General features: G+C 38.0%; 1 protein-coding gene across 41 annotated transcripts in view; it reads left to right on the forward strand.

Moving 5' to 3' along the window:
• ank2b (ankyrin 2b, neuronal) overlaps positions 1-19,770 on the forward strand; it is a 186,025-nt gene that overhangs the window by 96,582 nt on the left and 69,673 nt on the right. For 29 of the 41 annotated variants that reach the window (XM_026268115.1, XM_026268109.1, XM_026268103.1 and 26 more), the window contains exons 3-13: positions 1,572-1,670; positions 6,591-6,689; positions 6,785-6,883; positions 7,144-7,329; positions 12,424-12,447; positions 13,722-13,730; positions 14,442-14,540; positions 14,920-15,018; positions 16,296-16,394; positions 17,190-17,387; positions 17,476-17,574. In XM_026268115.1, coding sequence (XP_026123900.1) covers positions 1,572-1,670; positions 6,591-6,689; positions 6,785-6,883; positions 7,144-7,329; positions 12,424-12,447; positions 13,722-13,730; positions 14,442-14,540; positions 14,920-15,018; positions 16,296-16,394; positions 17,190-17,387; positions 17,476-17,574 — 1,110 coding nt within the window. The remainder of the gene's footprint in view (positions 1-1,571; positions 1,671-6,590; positions 6,690-6,784; positions 6,884-7,143; positions 7,330-12,423; positions 12,448-13,721; positions 13,731-14,441; positions 14,541-14,919; positions 15,019-16,295; positions 16,395-17,189; positions 17,388-17,475; positions 17,575-19,770) is intronic. The other 12 variants (XM_026268099.1, XM_026268101.1, XM_026268112.1 and 9 more) reach the window with 2 other exon arrangements.

Below are 19,770 nucleotides of genomic sequence, written 5' to 3' on the forward strand. Positions count from 1 at the left end.
GAAACCAGGCTCAGTTGGGGGGCCAGTTCTCCTCTGACCAGATGAAACCAGCAGTTCAATTCCAGGCTGCAGCAGAGTCAGATTGTGCAAAAGAAGTATGTTTCCTTTGGTCTAGGACACAAGGTATTGACTGTGGATCTGTCTAGGGGCTCATCTAGTTGTCCTGGTCTCCACTGACATTCAGGGCTGTACAGGTCCTCTCTAGGTGCTGATCCACCATCTGGGCTGGAGACCGGCAGCCTTATGAGGAGTGTCAAGCAAAATAAATTCAAGAATTTGAGTGAACTACACAAGGAATGGACTGAGGCTGGGTTGAAGGCATACAGACGTGTCAAGGAATTTGGTTACAGTTGTCATATTCCTCTTGTTAAGCCACTCCTGAACCACAGACAATGTCAGAGGCATCTTACCTGGGCTAAGGAGAAGAAGAACTGGACTGTTGCCTAGTGGTCCAAAGTCCTCTTTTCAGATGAGACCAAGTTCTGTATTTAATTTGGAAACCAAGGTCCTAGAGTCTGAAGGAAGGGTGGAGAAGCTCATAGTTGCTTGAAGTCCAGTGTTAAGTTTCCACAGTCTGTGATGATTTGGGGTGCAATGTCATCTGCTGGTGTTGGTCCATTGTGTTTTTTAAAAACCTAAGTCACTGCAACCATTTACCAAGAAATTTTGGAGCACTTGATGCTTCCTTCTGCTGACCAACTTTTTGAAGATGCTGATTTCATTTTCCAGCAGGATTTGGCATCTGCCCACACTGCCAAAAGCACCAAAAGTTGGTTAAATGACTTAACTGGCCAGCAAACTCCATAGAGTATATATGGGGTATTGTCAAGAGGAAAATGGGAAACAAGAGACCAAAAAATGCAGATGAGCTGAAGGTCACTGTCAAAGAGACCTGGGCTTCCATACCACCTCAGCAGTGCCACAAACTGACCACCTCCATGCCACACCGAATTGAGGCAGTAATTAAAGCAAAAGTAGCCCCAACCAAGTATTGAGTACATGTACAGTAAATTAGCATACTTTCAAGTAGGCCAACAATTCACTATTTTTTTTATTTTTTTTATTATTGGTCTTACGAAGTATTCTTATTGGTTGAGATAGTGAATTGGAGGGTTTTTATTTAATTTATTGAGATGCACCTGTAATATATAATATATCTAAGTTCTGGATATCTTTTTTTTTCTAAAAGGTAACTAGTAACTGTAATGGTAAGGAGGATGAGGAAGCACATATCAGTGTGATTTTAATATTGTCTTTTCTAAAGTCTTTTGCGACACTCATTTTGTTATTACCTCTTTATTAAACGTTTTGGAGACTGTACTTGGCTTTTTTGAGACTGAAATTGCTGCACATTGTATTTAATAGGATAAACCTGACATTACACAACTCCTGGTACATTTAACTCTCTTTAACACTTGCATATTTTAAGTTTGTAATCTCAAAGACAGAAAACATAGCTTGGAAAGTATACTTGAGTCTTCTTTACCCTGTACATTGTTTTTAGGATGCTTTCATTTTATGTTTGTTTTAATAGTGAATGCATTTCTAACTACTGTCTCTGACCTCAACAGAATGGACTCAATGCTTTGCACTTGGCAGCAAAGGAAGGACATGTGGACCTGGTCCAGGAGCTGCTGGACAGGGGGTCTTCAGTTGATTCTGCAACCAAGGTAGAGTTTCTCAATAAAAATACAAATGATACATTTAGTCCGAGAACTTTCTGTCCCTCCATTGAAAATGTATGTACGGTATACTGTCCATATCCAGAAAGGTAATAAAAACATAATCAAAGTAGTCCATGTGACATCAGAGGGTCAGTTAGAATTTGTTGAAGCATCGAAAATACATTTTGTTTAAAAAAATACACATTTCCGATTTTATTCAGCATGGTCTTCTCTTCCGGGTCTGTTGTGAGTGTGTTCACGATGCTGCTTACGTATGACACTGCTGACATGTTTTCTCGTGCACCTGATAACAAAGATAAAATGTCAGCAGCGTCATACGTCAGCAGCATCACTGCAGTGTTGTGAACGCGCTCACTAGAGACTCGGAAGAGAAGACAATGCTGAATAAAGTGGTTATTTTTGTTATTTTTGGACCAAAATGTATTTTCGATTCTTCAACAAATTCTAACTGACGCTCTGATGTCACATGGACTACTTTGATGATGTTTTTTTTACCTTTCTGGACACGGACAGTATTCCGTACATACAATCTTAAATATCTTAAACTGGGTTCCGAAGATGAATGGAGGTCTTACGGGTTTGGAACGACATGAGTCATTAATGACATAATTTTCATTTTTGGGTGAACTAACCCTTTAAGCATGTACAATATCTAAAAAATGTGAGTATACCCCTCACATTTCAGCATCCATATTAGTATATCTTCTAAAGGGACAATACTATAGAAATGAAACTTGGATATATTTTAGAGTAGTCAGTGTGCTACTTGTATAGCAGTATAGTTTTTCTATCCTCTGAAAATAACTTAACATACAGCCATTATTCAGAATCAGAATCAGAAAGAGCTTTATTGCCAAGTATGCTTGCACATGCAAGGAATTTATTTTAGTGACATAAGCTTCCAGTACACAACAACACACAGACGAAAAAAATAAATAATTAATTGTATAAACAGTTGTGCTATATATGATAATGGAATAGAATTAAATAAGATGCAGGGATGTACTAGGATGGAGGGGTAACAAATAAATATAATGATATGGTACATTTTTATTGCATAAGTGGGGAACATTTAACTGTTCATGAGGTAGATTGCCTTGGGGAAGAAATTGTTCTAGTGTCTAACTGTCCTGGAAGCGCCAAGTTCAAAGATGGGGTAACTTGGATGTGAGGGATCCAGAGTGATTTTCTGAGCCCTTTTCCTCACTCTGGATGTATACAGTTCTTAAAGGGTGGGCAGGGGAGCACTAATAATCCTTTCAGCAGTCCAAACTGCTCCAAATAGTCTTCTGATGTCTGATTTTGTAGCTGAAACAAACCAAACAGTTATTGAAGTGCACAGAACAGACTCAATGATGGCTGAGTAGAACTGTTTCAGCAGCTCCTGTGGCAGGCTAAACTTCCTCAGCTGGCGAAGGAAGTACAATCTTTGTTGGGCCTTTCTAACAATGGAGTCAATGTAATTGTCCCACTTCAGGTCCTGAGAGATGGTGGTTCCCAGGAATCTGAATGACTCCACTGCAGCCACAGTGTTGTCTATGTTGCTGAGTGGGGGGAGTGCAGGGGGGTTTCTCCTGAAGTCCACGATCATTCCACGGTTTCTCCTGAATCTCCACTGTTTTGATAGTGTTCAGCTCCAGGTTGTTAAGACTGGACCAGACAGTCAGCTGCTCAACCTCTTGTGTGTAAGCAGACTTGTCACTGTCCTGGATGAGACCGATGACTGTAGTGTCGTCTGCAAACTTCAGGAGCTTGACAGAGGGGTATTTTGAGGTACAGTCGTTGGTGTAGAGGAAGAAGAGCAGTGGGGAGAGAACACATCCCTGAGGGGCACCAGTGTTGGTGGAGCAGCTGTTGGACATTTATTTCCCCAATCTCACTAGCTGTTGCCTATCTGTCAAAAGCTGGTGATCCACTGACAGATAGAGCTAGGAACAGAGAGCTTGGTCAGTTTGGTCTGGAGGGCTGTTGGCGTGATGGTGTTGAAAGCTGAACTAAAGTCCACAAACAGGATCCACCCATAAGTCCCTGTTTTGTCCAGATGTTCCATGATGAAGTGCAATCCCATGTTGATTGCATCATACACGGACCTGTTTTTTCCAGTAAGAGGGGGGTTGCAGGAGGTGTTAATAGTTGTGTAGGAAGATGGTCAGAATGGGTGTGGGTGGTTTCAAATCTACATTAAAACTCATTCAGGTCGTTTAGCAAGTCATTGATTTGCCTCAGTGCAGGGGGATGGTGTCTTGTAGTTTGTCATGGCTCTCAACCCTTTCCACACTGAAGTTGAGTCATTGGAAGTACTCCATACTGCACTTTTGATCGATATGATACCTCTTCATTCACTGCCCCAAATTGATGATGGTCATATTAGTATGATTTAAATCATGCTAATGCACTTCCATTAATGCCAGCAAAGTTTTCTAGTCTATGCAAAAGAATGTTGTGGTCAATAATGTTGGTCCAATAGCACTAATAGAGAGATAGTGAGTACACCTTAAGTGAACATGTCAAAACTGTGTCCAAAGTGTCAATATTTTGTGTGAGCACAATTGTTATCTAGCACTGCTTTAATCCTCCTGGGCATGGAATTCACCAGAACTACACAGGTTGTTGCTGGGATCCATAGTGACATCACAGAGCTACTGGATGTTAGACACATGTTGCTTCTCCACCTTCTGCTCAATAGGATTCAGGTGTGGAGTCATACTTGGCCACACCATGACCTTAACCTTCAGCTTCCTCGGCAAGGCAGTTGTGATCTTGGCGGTGTTTGAGGTTGTTATCATTTTGGAAAACTGCCATTTTGCTCCGGGTGTGTGTTCACAGTGTGTGTGTGTGTGTGTGTGTGTGTGTGTGTGTTCACTGCTCTGTGTGTGTGCACTTCTGCTGGGTTAAATGCAGAGCACGAATTCTGAGTATGGGTCACCATACTTGGTTGAATGTCACGTCACTTTCTGCCCAGTTTCTGAATGGAGCTTCTGACCTTCCACTTCTGCAACCTCTAAAGCCATGCTTACAGCACTCATGCATCTATATTTGAAGCCAGCTTCTGCACCTGATGCACAGCACAAGGACTCAGTCTCTTTGATCGACCCTTGCAAGGCTTGTTCCAAGTGGAACCCATAAAGGAAAACCTCTGTATGTCCCTGTCCACTGTATTGTAACTCAGTTTCAGGGTGTAACCGATTTTCCTATAGCCAAGGCCATCTTTGTGGAGAGCAACATTTCTAATTCTAACATCCTCAGAGATTTCTTTGCCATGAGGTGCCATGTTGAGCATCCAGTGGTCAGTATGAGAGAAATGTACTCAAAGCACCAAATTTTAACTGCTCTAATACAAGATACACAAATATGTATGGTCCTATCAAGCAGACAAAAAAAAAAAAAAAAAAAAAAAAACTTAACATAATGAATAGGAAATGCAGCTTTGTTGTCACTTAGGTTGTACTCACTTTTGTTCCCAGCTATATTGGCAATAACTGCTCTATGTTATTTTTTAGAGGATAGTAAGTTTATACTGCTATACTAGAAGGACATTGACTACTCTAAAATATATCCAAGTTTTATTATTATAGTATTGTACCCTGAGAAAATATACTAAAATGGTAACTGAAATGTGAGGGGTGGACTCACTTTTGTGAGATATTGTATTAAAACAAAAACGTTGTCATTTTAAATATAGAAATTTTGAGGCTGTGCTTTCCTTCTCTGACAGACTGCCATAGTACTTCATTCAGTATGACAAGAACTGAAAGGCAGGACCACTAAGGCTCCTCCAGGCTACTAGACATGTACTCATGAAAAGCTCTGTTGACTGTTTTGGGATACATCATTTATGGAATTTTGTGTAGAAGCTTCCTAAAGAATGCTTCAAAAATAGCTTAAAAGTTCAACTGCTTTTTGAGTTTTCTTTCAAATGTCACTGCATATGATGGCCAGATAATTTTTCAACCCTCCACATATACTTCACTATTTAAGGTAAATAATGGTCAAAGGAGCATTCATCTATTCATGTACGTACTATGTATGTATGTATTTCTGTTTCAAAAGTACTTCCCTTGAATTCAAATATGGATGGGTAGTTCAAGGTACAGCCTTAAGTAGGTACGGCACACACAGCACCAACTGGCCAATTCTACTCCATCACAGGAGACCTGATTCAAACCTGAAACAAACAGATGCGAAGACTAGATCTTTTGAAATGATTCAGTCTTTCATTTGTAATATTTACAGCATTTAAGAGTGGATGCAGCCATTTATACATGAAAGTGAAAGTGAATTGAAAGTGAATATGCAAGACATCTGCTGTCAGCCGCTTGCAATAGTTTTAGCTGTGCAAAAACAGTTCATTATTGCTGCTTGATGTAATTGTAATCATAAGCACACTACTTTGTAACTGAGACAGTTTACTGCAATTTGTTAAACCGGTTGTATGCCAGACAAGCGCCACACGGCTAATTAAATGGATAGAGAAACATTCTATCATATGTCTCTCTTGGAAGGTTTTAAACTTTCAATAAGACATATCAAATAATAGAAAATATGTACTGTATAGTATGTTGATGTTTTTCTTGATTTCTGATAGATGCACAATATAAAGAAATGGCAAAACGGCTGATTATGCTGCACTAATTTTGTTTTACTAACATTGCACACTCAATATTGCATTGCAAATTCAGAAGCTTATCTAAAACATGACCGAGCTTTGTTGTCTAGCAGGAACAAGGAAGGACTGTATTAAGCAAATCGTTTTTGTTCTATTATTTATAAGAATTTTTTAACATTTTTTGAAGTTATTATCCATGGCTTTCTGAATAAGGTATTCGGTTTTGGGGCAGATCCTTAATATCATTTGTGGAATGCGAAATGTTTGAGTAAATTATGATTATGTTTTTTGTCTTACAGAAAGGAAATACAGCTCTCCACATCGCTTCACTAGCAGGACAAGGAGAGGTTGTAAAGATCCTTGTCAAGAGGGGAGCAGACATTAATTCACAATCTCAGGTAGGTACAAGTTTGACATTTATGTGATCAAACGTTCAAGCAAAGGAAAAGAATAAATAAATAAATACAATAAAAAATATTAAAATCTCTTATAGAATGGATTCACTCCCCTTTACATGGCGTCTCAAGAAAACCATTTAGATGTGGTGCGCTACCTTTTGGAGAATGGTGGAAACCAGAGCACTGCAACAGAGGTAAAAAGTTCAAGTGCTTCTAAAATTGTATAGAATGATGATAAAATAAAATATTAAAATGATCCTAAAGATTTCTTTGCTTATGCCAAAATGACCATTGTCCATATGCTGTAATAAATACTAACCCCTAAACCTAAATTACACCATAGCCTTATCTTTAAAATATATCCAGATAACATCCAAATGCTTTGTGTCAGGATTATTGGCATAATGCAAGGTTAAGTGCATTATTTGAAATATTAGTTTTTCTCTTTTTTCAGGATGGCTTCACACCTCTAGCTATTGCACTGCAACAAGGCCATAATCAGGTGGTGTCCATCCTTTTAGAGAATGACACAAAGGGCAAAGTACGTCTGCCTGCCTTGCACATTGCAGCCCGCAAGGACGACACAAAATCTGCTGCCCTGCTGCTCCAAAATGACCACAATGCTGATGTGCAGTCTAAGGTAAATATGGGCGGAACATAGGACTGAGGGTAGTACGTTCAAGGATGGAAGGAAATATAAGGAAATATATATTGAAATCCAAGCTAAAAATAAGGTTTATTTGTATGATGAATAATGTCATAATGAATGATAACACTGAGGGTGGCCTTGATGGGATTTACCAATCTCTGCATTGGTGTTGGGACACAATATTTGTTCTGGTAACGGTTCTTAACGGTTTTCATTATTTTTATCCTTTTATCAGTCTTGTGCTAGCAGTCTAAATTGCATTATTTTAAATACAGACTGTGTACTGTCAAATAATACAAATACAACTACATCTATCTACACATCTATCATTCTAGCACTACAAATCTACCATCTAAACTTTAAAAGTTTAGCTGTTTAAAGGTATTACATCTGTTGACTTCCATTTGAATGGAGCTATCAGGATTCTGCTGCATACACATTTTTTCACAAACTTTGCAGCTTCTCAGGGGACGGGGGCTCTGCAAAAAAAAAAAAAAAAAATGTCTGTGACAAGACATTTGACCAATCCCTCAGCTAAATTGAAAAAAAAAAATAATAAAATAAAAAAATAACACAAAATTTAAAGCAGTATGTTTCAATGCGAGTTGTCGGGTCCGTAATTTTGCATGCTTTGCATGTGAATACAGTTGAAATTTAAATTAGAATAATGACCAGTGTTTGGTAAGTTACTCTAAAAAAGTAATTAATAACTAGTTACTGATTACATATTCAACAGTGTAATTAGATTACTGTACAAATTACTCTCTCCAAAAAATATTGTATTACTTATTACTAATTACTTTTTAAATCATATATCAACCTTGACAAGTAAATGATACAAGGATAGACATTAAACGGTTCATTTACTTCTTTCAAATAAATAATAGATAACTACATCAATTATTGTTATCACACTTTAAATTAAGGTCAATTTCTCACTATAAACTATGACTTTTGTCTCAATATACTCCTAGCATCGGCTTGTTGGTGCTTAGTAAAGTAGTTGTAAAGTTAAATTATTGGATAAGAATTGGGTAGGATTAACAATTTAGAATAAGGTTTTGCAGGTAAGACATTAATATATGCTTTTTAAGTGATAATAAACAGCCAATATATTATTAATATAATGTTAATAACCAACTAGTTCATAATGAGAAATGTTACCATTATGCTTATAAACTAACCAAGGTATTTAAAGTGAGAAGTGTACGTAAAAAGCATGCTTTTTGGTTAGACATTAAATTTTGATGTTAAATTCACTATTGTATTGTATATAAATGTACTACAGTATAAACACAGTATTACAGTAAGTACATAAGAAGTAACGTATCCGTTATGTATGGTAACCCTTGCTCCCTGAAGGAGGGACCGGAGACATCACATCAGATGATAGAGAAGTTGGGATCTCACCTAGAGAGACCAATCCACTTCAAGTGTAAACTAAACGAGCCAATGCACATTGGCATGCGATTATTGCATCCAACTGCCACTGATCACAGTGTGAGTATAAGTAGGCAGCAGATGCAGCACAAATTCCGATTTTCGCTGAAGTGCTGAGCCAGTGACTCGGCTGTTCAGCAGTGGTACTGGTGCTGTGGCAACGGGATGTGACATCTCCGTTCCCTCCTTCAGGGAATGAGTGTTACCATACGTAACCAAGACTTTCCCTTTCAATTGGTCACTCTCAACATCACGACGACTAATGAATTGGGATGCCTAACAAAGGGCCACAGGTACATCATTCGCCAGCAGGACTGTGATCTCTGCACACAAGAAAGGGGCATCTGGTGTATCAGTAATATCAGTGGCAGGTGGCCACCCTCGGCGACGAGCAGGCTGAGGTTCTGCTGCTGGTGGCTACGTGGAGGCAGTAGCTGCACACCGGGGCAAGATGTACCTGATGGACTTAGTTTTGGGCAGCGGAGAACTGCTGGGCAAAGTGATCCACCATGTCGCCAAAAAGGCATCTGGGACACGGGGGTGTTCAAAAATCATGTCTCATGCATGTCGGCCAGATACAGCCACGGATGGCACTCCTGGACCACCATAGTTGACATTGCATGACCCAGAGACCGCAACGTAAACTTAGTTGCTTGTTGCGTAAGTCCTTTGTGGTGCAGAATTCTTTGAGAACTTCAGAGGGGCGTGCCAACCCTCGTGCAAGTCCCTCAGTGCCTTGGCCTGGTGCACCTGCATCAAAGCCATAGCATGTAAGTACCATAGCACTGCAATCAGAGCTGCCAAGTGCCAGGGAGGGGAGCAATGGATTGCCCCTCCAAGTTGGACAGAATTTCATTGCAACCGACTGCTGCCCCTGGGGGACTTCTGTGTACCCCTGTGCTGCGCCACCATTGAGAGTGGTGAGGGAGGATGAGGCACTGGGGCTGTTTCTGGCAGTGATAGGTGACATCCATGACCCAGTGAGCTCATCATGCACCTCCAGGAAGAAAGGCACAGGGGTGGGGCCCTGAGAGCCAGTGCGAGCCACCCTGAGAAACCAATCGACCAACTTTGAGGGTTCAGGAAGCGGTGGAATTCCACTCGAGCCCAACACTCTCAGTGGCCCGGTAAAGCATAGCCATCATTTCCAGATCTGAATTTTCCTTCCCAGAAAATTCTGGCTCACCTTCCGATGTAGCGATTGACATCCGATCGTTGGGGGTAGCCTTGGGAAACACTGGAGGTACCCCTTTGGAGGGTCCAGCCTGCTCTCTCGACAACTCCACTGGCTTCAAAGTGCCAGTGGAAGGAGGAGCCCTTGGAGGTTAGTTTCCTCAGAGGGTATTTCCTCACTCTCACCATGAGACCAGTCCGGTCAGTGACAGAAGTAGGGTGCCCCCAGCTGCCTCCAGAGGGAACCCTAGATCTAAGCAGTGGCACATGCACTTCGGCAGGAAACAGAGTCTGCTCCGCAACTCCGAGACAGTCATTCTCCCCTAATGGGAGCATGCCTCATCCATGAAAGCCACCTCAGTGTGCTTAATGCCCAGACATGAGAGGCAGCAATTGTGACCATCATCTGGCGCCAGGTAACGATTGCATCCAGAAAAACACAGATGGCAAGACACATATTTAAAAAGATGTTCCACCCTTGAATGCTCTTTTATTGTGCTGAAGCACACAGGGGAGATGGCTGCCTGCAACACCCACAGTGGGTAGTGCAGCCTAATGTAGAGCGTGCTTGAACTCAAACTGTAGATTCTCTCTCGATAAGCAGAAGGTCTGGAACAGAATTGCTCGACTCCTAAGTGAAAAGCTGAATATGCACTGCATCGGCTGCCTACTTATACTCACTCTGTGATCAGTGACATCTGGATTATGTATGGTAACCCTCGTTCCCTGAAGGAGGGAACAGAGATGTCACATCCTGTTGCCACAGCCCCAGTACCACTGCTGAACGGCCGAGTCACCAGCTCAGCACCTCAGCGAAAACTTGAATTTGTGCTGCATCTGCTGCCTACTTATACTCACACTGTGATCAGTTGCAGTTGGATGCAATAATCGCATGCCAATGTGCATTGGCTCATTTAGTTTACACTCTAGGCGAGATCACAATTCGTTGGTCATCCGATCTGACTGAAAAAGAACTGTAATTAAACGACAGAAATAAAATAAGAGTAATCCTTTACTTTACTTTTTCAAGGAAAAAACAATTAAATTACATTAAATAATTTCTTAGTAACTATTAACACCCAACACTGCTAATGACTTGCTCAGTGATTGAATTGGAAGTAACACATTCACATTGATTTTGTCATAATAAATGGTTTAATTAAAAACTCTGATGTTAAAAAGTAGTAGTTTTTGTATTTTAGGTATATTGTAAACACCAATTGAAACAATCATCAGATTAATTTCATATCTTAAGATTCCTTTACTTACCTTGCATGTTGCTACTAACAGAACATTACAGATTCAGCATCTTGTAAAACATCTTGTCTTGTTTATGGTTATGTTTGTATGTGACTTGCCGTGATTCGAGGATGATTTTAGTGTCTTCCATTATTGTGCCAGATGAAATCTTTTGTCTGTGTTTGTCTCTCTGCATTTCTCTGTTTCTCTCTCCAGTATAAATGTGCCTGCATCCTGTGTTTCCATCCCAACGCTATCCGGGTTTCACTGTTTTATCTTCTTACACATTACTTTATTTGATCAGTCATAGAAATATTCACTTCTTACCATAACTGACTGTAAATATGCAGAAACAGCATGCACTTGCAAAATACATGTAGCCTTCATTTGTGTGAAAGTGTGCATGCATGTCTGTTGCGTGTGGTATGTGTTTGAGACTGAATGGTTTCATTCTTTTTTTTTTTTTTTTTGGAAATGCTAATAGAGGTATTTATTTTTCTTTTAAAAAAAAGCCAACGGTTTATACTGTAAGTGTGGTTTTAATTTTAGTTCAAAGAAAGCATGCAACATTAAGAATGTCTCTGATAATTAAAAATGTGCCAGTTTAATTTTAGTTTTAGTTTCAAACCAAAAAAAGTGATTCATTTCAAAATAATTTTAGACATTTGTCGGCATAAATGCCATATGAAATGTTAATTTTTATGTATTGCTATTATCAACTTTTGAGAAACATAAGCTATTTTTAGTCTAGTCTAATTTACAATATTTCATACAAATTCCTGTAAATATAGAACATTAAATTAATTAATGTTAAATTATAAGTGTGACGTTTTAATGTGTGATTTTGTCTGTTTTGCCTGTTGTCCTGTCTTTTGATAACTATTGATATGCTGCACCACACAAAAGCAAATTCATGAGCCAAGATCACCACAGTATTTACAGGAGTATTTATTACAAGGGCTAATTTATTTTGCAACTGAAAGCGATAAAAGGAGTTATTACTGAAATAATGTGATTGAGTGGTCACATGACCTCATACAATTCATCATCTCATGTTAGTATACCTTTAAGCTTGGGTTTCTAGTGGCAGGCTGGGTAATAGATATGGTCACTCCAAGAAAAATGAAGACCTCTTGCTTCTCTGGCACAATTTGCATGCTGCCGCTATCAACCCCAAATGTGTTTGAATGAAATATAACCAGGCTATTTCCTTCCCTGTTTTTGCTGCAACAGATGATGGTCAATAGGACAACTGAGGTAGAGATATTTATCTAGTTCCTTTTTCTGGCAAATAAAAACTATTGATTTATTGTATTCATTTTTGGTCCTCTTATTGTCATGCAGAATTGAGCTTTTCTGTTTGTTTACTCAGCATTTTTAGTTCCTTTAAACCTTTGCATGGCTGGTTAGTCTCATTCACAGCATCATCCAAACCCCTTTGCATATGTCACATCAGAAATTTCAGTTTTATTTGTAAACTTATTGATTGAGAATATTATGGTATGTGTAGTGCCATGATTGCTGCTGATGTTTAATTTTAGCTATTATAATCAGATATAGATAAGGTCAATGCAGACAGTGTCTATCCTCCTAACATCTATTAGCTCTATAACTTACAGTCTATATACAGTATATACAGTCTATAACTTAAGCTGGAAGGGCACTTTAACATCACTGTTAATGCAAAAGTGATGCATTCTCAGTTGAGTTGAAACTATATATATATATATATATATATATATATATATATATATATATATATATATATATACCTAAAATATAAAATTTAGTGCACAACACTGTCTTATATTGGCTTTGTAGCTGCCTTTACTGAAATAAACACAAGCCTAGGGAAGCCAGTCACATGGCTTTAATCAAATGAAAAAAAAAAATCATTACTCTCACCTAAAGGTCAAATAGACCCCAGTGGCATGAATTTGCCTTTCAACAACAATTACTTGACTTCCAGCACACCTTAGTGTGATTGCATTAAGCTCTTTAATAATACATATATATGCGCTGTGCTAAGTCTGATTAATCATTCTTTTTCAACATCCATACATCCACTAGAAATAGTGTTTGAATGTTTGCAGGTGGCATATACAGTACATTCTTAAACTGTTGTTGTGTTAGCATTGTCAGTTATGATTTTTTGATATGATTCTGAATATTATTTATATTATTATTATTATTATTGATGGAATGATTATTATGTGATACACAGCTGGATGTATGAATGCTAACAGCTCAATGCAATTTAATACATGTTACAAAAGTATGTTCAGAATGATTTTTTTGTAGTTAGTGGTCTATATAATTATGTACTTCGAAATTATCGGATTTCTTTAACCTTTGCAGGAAATTTGCTGTTTGCAAAGTTTTTATTAGGTTTTAATGTAATTATCCACTGCACAGCATGCTGCATCGCATATTTGATTTTGCACCAGCTTTGAACGTGTTTCACACAGTCAATATATTCTTCACACTTTTGTAAATGATGTTTTCACATTAAATCGGACCGTGACTTTCAGAATGGGAAGGTAAGGCAAGAATTTCACATATTTAAACTCCTCTACAATCTTTACCTTCTTATAGTCCAGACATGATTTTATTACTGATATTATCTGCATACTGCACTTTTGTTTTTTGATAATTTTATGTTTTCTTTAGTCTTGTTCGATTATGTCTCCCTTGTTTTTATTACAGTATGTCATCTGAAATGTTGTGTCTTTTATGTTCTGTCAACAGCTTCTTGTTATTTTAAGTTAATTTATTTGTCATTTTAGTATATTTATTTGATTGCATGCCTATGTCTAGGAGTTTGACCTCTCTTAAAGTTTATATGTGTATGTTTATGTATGTTTTAGTTGTCAAAATTCATGTTTAAGGTTTCTTTTCAGACTTCTTCACATGGGACCAAAGGTGCCTTTGAGGCAACAATGAGCTGAATCCATATTCATAATTGTCCATTTTGTACTTTATGTGATTGCTGCATGCTAATATAGTCTATACAAACAAGATAAAGTCAGGGATGCAGTTTTTGTTTGGAGTTGAAGATGCCACTAATTGCAGATCTGAAACCAGCTTTTTAATTGTGAATTAACATGGTTGTATAGGTGAGGTTAGCTGTTTTCAGATCTGTGTTTATTGACAGCTTGGATCTAAAGCATTGTAGGAATGTTGTCTAAAATCTCATGTTTTATATTTTATTTTTTCTTGTGCCCCATCCCCTTTTTTGATTCTTTTTGTAGAGTGGATTTACACCCCTGCATATCGCTGCTCACTATGGAAATGTAAATGTTGCAACACTCCTCCTCAATAGAGGGGCTGCTGTGGACTTCACTGCAAGGGTGAGTGTTTACAGCTTTTACATGCATGTACATAAGCTTGACTGCCTTAAGCACTTGTACATTTACTATTAAAGCTACTTCATGATACCACAATAAGATACAATACAAAAATTAAGAATAAATCATTCAAAAAGGGCTAAATGGTCATTAATTTTAATTTAGTTTTCTGCATTTATGAAACTGAAAGTTCATATCTGAACCAAAGTTAACAACTATCTGAAATTATGTAGTTACAGAATGATGTGCAGTCCAAGTTTTAGACAATGCTTGTGATTCTAGAGTAGTATTTACGAAATCCATAAAATATAAAAAGATGATTCTCAGCTCCATTAATTTCTAAAGACAACATATATTATATTTGTTTCTTTTGTCTTTACAGAATGGGATCACGCCACTACACGTTGCATCTAAGAGGGGAAACACTAATATGGTTCATCTGCTGTTGGACAGAGGGTCTCAGATTGATGCCAAAACAAGGGTTAGTAACAATGTGTTAGCACTTTTGTTTTGTACATACTGTATACACATAGGTGAGATGGCTTATGGCTAGCATTTTTATGTGTCTGATATAAGCCAAATGTCAGTTAGCAATAGAAAAAAAGGAATGCCATGCTTAGATATATATTTTTTTAGTTGCTCTTAAAAGTGTAATCAGCTTTATATCAAACTACTTAATAAACATTAAAAATTGCCTATTGAAATTAAGAAACTCTCTCTCTACTTTGACTGCTCCTGTCTGCACCACAGCAGTATTAGCAGCAAATTATGTTGGCACAATTTACACAGGATGACCTTTCTTATTGAAAATAACTAATATAACATAAATTATTAAAATTAAACATTGTATTTGCTAACTACTGTCTTGGGCCAAATGCAGAAAATGAATGATCAGTTCACAACAGGGCTAACACAGACAAACACATTTACACTCTGAATCTATAAGAAAATTAGTGTTGCCAGTTCCCCTGACCTACATGTCTTTGACTTGTGCAGAAAACAAGAGCACCTGAAGGAAACCCTTGCAAACACAGGGAAAACATACAAAATCATCACAGAAGGGCCTACTGGAATCTTCATTAATTGAAAGTCTCGATCCGAAAGCAGTCAGATGATCTAATAAGTAGTCAGAAGTCTTTAAAGCCTTTGTTACATGCATTGTTATAATCCCATTATAATTACATAATTCAGTTAAATTTCATAGACTTTAATTTGTCAAAATATTAAAATGCTGCAAATATAATGTGTATTTATATATTCAAATGCACAAAGATTTATTTTTGCCTGAATTGTAATATTAGGGGAAACCAGAATTCCTTTCTGCAGTCACCAGTGATGATGAGTCACTGTAGCTGTCTGTGTGTGTGTGGTCTGATTAAAGCCATGACCGGCTGTGTTCTTCTTCAGATTTTGACTGCAGTGTGGAGTCCAGCTGGTTGTGTTCTGTCCCTTTCTTCTGCAGTCTCCCTCCTGCAGTGTCTGATGTATCATCCTTCACACACACACACACACACACACACACCCCTTTCATGCTCTGATGTTACTGATTTCAGCAGTGCTTTTTATGTCCTATAAGCAATGACGAATACACTATTCTGCAGTAGTATAAAAGACACAGGAGAGAGACTATGGTTGAAAGTGTACAGAGAATGTACAGTACTTGTAGATAACGTCACATTTGTGAGGTTTTTCAGGTTCCAAAGTGTTTTGTAATGAAATTACTGATGAGACCTTAAGGTGAGAATGTCTATGTTGCAGGATGGCCTCACACCTTTACACTGCGCAGCAAGAAGTGGCCATGACACAGCAGTGGAGCTCTTATTGGAGAGAGGAGCCCCCATGCTGGCCAGAACCAAGGTAGTTATCGAAATGATGAATTTTATAATAAAATATGCTATTGTTTTTGTGTAATAATAAATAGAAATTCTGGACGTTAACTGTAATGTGTTGTTGAAGGTAAAGGGTAAAGCTTTATGTTACTGTATTGTCTGTTATAGCTTTGAAAGTCTTTCCCTTCACATAACATGCTGTTTTGCATACACTGCAACATGTCCAAAGATACACTACCAAACAATATTTAGTAATATGTAATTTAGGAATAATAATAATCTGTATTTTAGAAGTAGGTAAGCACTGTTAGAGATGGTGTCAACCAGCTAATACAAGAAAAAATTTAAGGAGTAGCAAGATCATTTGGTAAAGAAAATTATCAGAAAAGGGAAATTTAAAGAAATAGCAGTTTCAAAAAAAATCAACACAATAACATAAATGAAATAAATGCTAATTTTGTTAGGCGTATAAAAAAAAGTATTAATATTATCTAATGATATGGTGTTGTGTTTCTGATAACATGGATTGGTAAATCATAGTAAACATGAAATACATTCTTAAATTGTTTAAATGTAATCATATTTTTATTAATTTCAGAAACTTTTTTCAATTAAATTCTAAATGCTGAAAAACCTTGTTAGTTACTGTGAGTAAAAGTTACTCAATAATTTAATACATTACGTAACACTACAGCTCATCCCATCACATACCACTTTTCGAATTTTACAAATGTCTAACCACCAAACACATACAGACTAATATGTGATGTGTCAATGATAGAGTTTTCTCTTACTTTCTTTTTCAATTTACTTTTGTGTCTAGAACGGTTTATCTCCACTCCACATGGCAGCGCAGGGTGACCATGTGGAGTGTGTCAAACACCTGCTGCAGCACAAGGCACCTGTTGATGATGTCACACTGGACTACCTGACAGCCCTCCATGTTGCCGCCCACTGTGGTCACTACAGAGTTACCAAACTTCTATTAGACAAGAGAGCCAACCCGAATGCCCGAGCATTGGTACATGCATTCTTATTATTGTGGGTCCTGTTTCTTCTATAAAGCTTTTAAGAATCTTACACGGTCTTGCTTGTTTGCTTCTTTTTAGAATGGTTTCACTCCTCTGCACATTGCCTGTAAGAAAAACAGAGTCAAAGTGATGGAGCTCTTGATCAAGTATGGAGCATTCATTCAAGCTATCACTGAGGTATGGGCACAGAGACTACCACTACCACATGAACAACATGGAGGAATTTTGTCTCATTTGATATAATAATAACGTTTCAGTTATTTATTCAGTTTAGTTATTTGCCATAATCTTAATTATAAGCCTGCATAGAATCTGTGCAGAATTTCTCAGAAAGCTCTGCAGTTCCCTTTTATAGGTTCACTCAGAAGGCACTAGCATTGGTGGCATTTCTTAATTTGTGCACTGTGACAACTTTTGAGTTAAAGTGCTTCGCTCCCTACTCACTTTATTTTTAAGGACAGATGGAAGATCAGAATCAATCTGTTTCTGTGGTGGCTTTTTTTTTTTACCTTTCAAGAACCTACTTAGGTGGTTTCATGTGCTTTTGGACAGGCTTAATATGAACTGGCTAGATACTGACCAGCAGGAAGAGCAGTCCGAGTTGGATGAGTGCTTTCTGCTCGGTTTTTAATTTGCATCCACATTCTAGATTTCCAAGATGAGTCATCAAGGTCTTCAAAGCAGCTGATTTGAGATCGTATCACTAATCTGGCTACTTCTAACTTTACCACCATCATGAGTTAGTGGAGCAAGGGTATATGGATATTTCAAAGGTTATTTCCTTTTTGTAGGAAATTTAACACAGTCATTGGTCCTATCTTTGAAAACAAATCCTACCATTCCATCTAATCCTGATTAGGGAAAGATGTACTGCTGGCCATGGCGGTACTACAGTTGTGCTAAGAGGACGTCTTTAAGGATATGTTCAAAGGTGCTTGTCTGAACTCTAAACTCTGATCGCCTGTGTGCCACAGATCTGGTGCTTCAAGTCACAAATCACATGGTTTGCACAGTCAGTCTCTCCATTGCAGGTTTTTTTTTTTTTTGCAACAAAAAGGCATTTGTGGCTAAATCTCACAGAGATTAGAAGGAAATGAGAAGACCTTTTTGCTGAATGCCTCTGTCCAGTATCTCTGTCTGTGCTTTTCTGTAACATGGTCAGCGCTGTCATCAAGAAATTCCAAGGCAAAGCAGCACTCAACTATGTTCAAGCTGTTCATTCCTTTACACACTTGAGAGCTTGTAATGTCTGCAAGTTGTTCTTGCAATTTTCTCCAGTGTCATAAGCAGGAGCAGAAGAGTTTTGATATTGTCTTCCCTCTACCTCCGAAAGTCTGGGGTGTGTGTCCAACAACCATGCATTGGGAATTGACCTGGCTGATAAGTCTTCCTGGTCTTTAATTCAAGAAAATCATCCCTGACCTGTTGGTAAGGAAAAGGAGTGCAGCCCACCGAACCCTTAGGAGTTATGTCCATCTCTCCATATGCCTGCGGCATTGTATTTCCTTCAAGCGGTGCCTGATCGTTCACGCTGGCCTCAATATCCAGTCCAACATTTTTTATACACCTTATGACACAGTTAGAGACGTTGCAGGCTCTATCCCTAACACATTCTCAGGTGATCGTATCAGCTCATTCAGGCTCAGACAGACACTTGGCCATTCAGATCCCTGTGTCACAGGCTTCAGTGAAAGAGCACCTGACACCTCTCTCTGTCCATCTGCCAGCATGGAGACTTCTGTCAAATATATCCTGATGTTTTTTTTTTTTTTTTTTTTTACGTATGCCATCCTGTTTCTACATGTTCAAATAGGAAATAGATTTATGGCTTACTGCAAATTTGGACAAAATCACCATTTTTTGACTGACCAATTGTTTCCGTAGTGTCAGCTACTGATGCAACTTCTTACCTCTACTCAGGGAACAAGGGTTCACATAACTGAAAGTTAATAAAAAAATGTTTTGTTTTAGCTTTGTTCAACATATTTTAGCAAATTCAGATCAAGTCCATTAATTATTTCTGTACAGTCAGCGTAGTACAACATAGATTCAGAACACAATAGATCTGTTTTGGGTCTATTCATTTTATTGATCAATACTGTATATCAATATAATCACAATACATTTACATTGAGTCATTTAATAGATGCTTTTATCCAAACTGACTTACAAATGAGGACAATGGAAGCAATCAAAATCAACAACAGAACAATATGCAAGTGCTATGACAAGTCTCAGCCTAATGCAGTACACATAGCAATATAAAATAAATAAAAAGAAAACAGATCTAATAGAAAAAGAACAGAGCAAGCTGGTGTTAGTTACCTTTGTTAATGCTTTTTGTTAATTGTATGACAATACCAGTATATACTT

Source organism: Carassius auratus, chromosome 7 (assembly GCF_003368295.1).
Source record: "Carassius auratus strain Wakin chromosome 7, ASM336829v1, whole genome shotgun sequence".
Taxonomy (NCBI): Eukaryota; Metazoa; Chordata; class Actinopteri; order Cypriniformes; family Cyprinidae; genus Carassius; species Carassius auratus.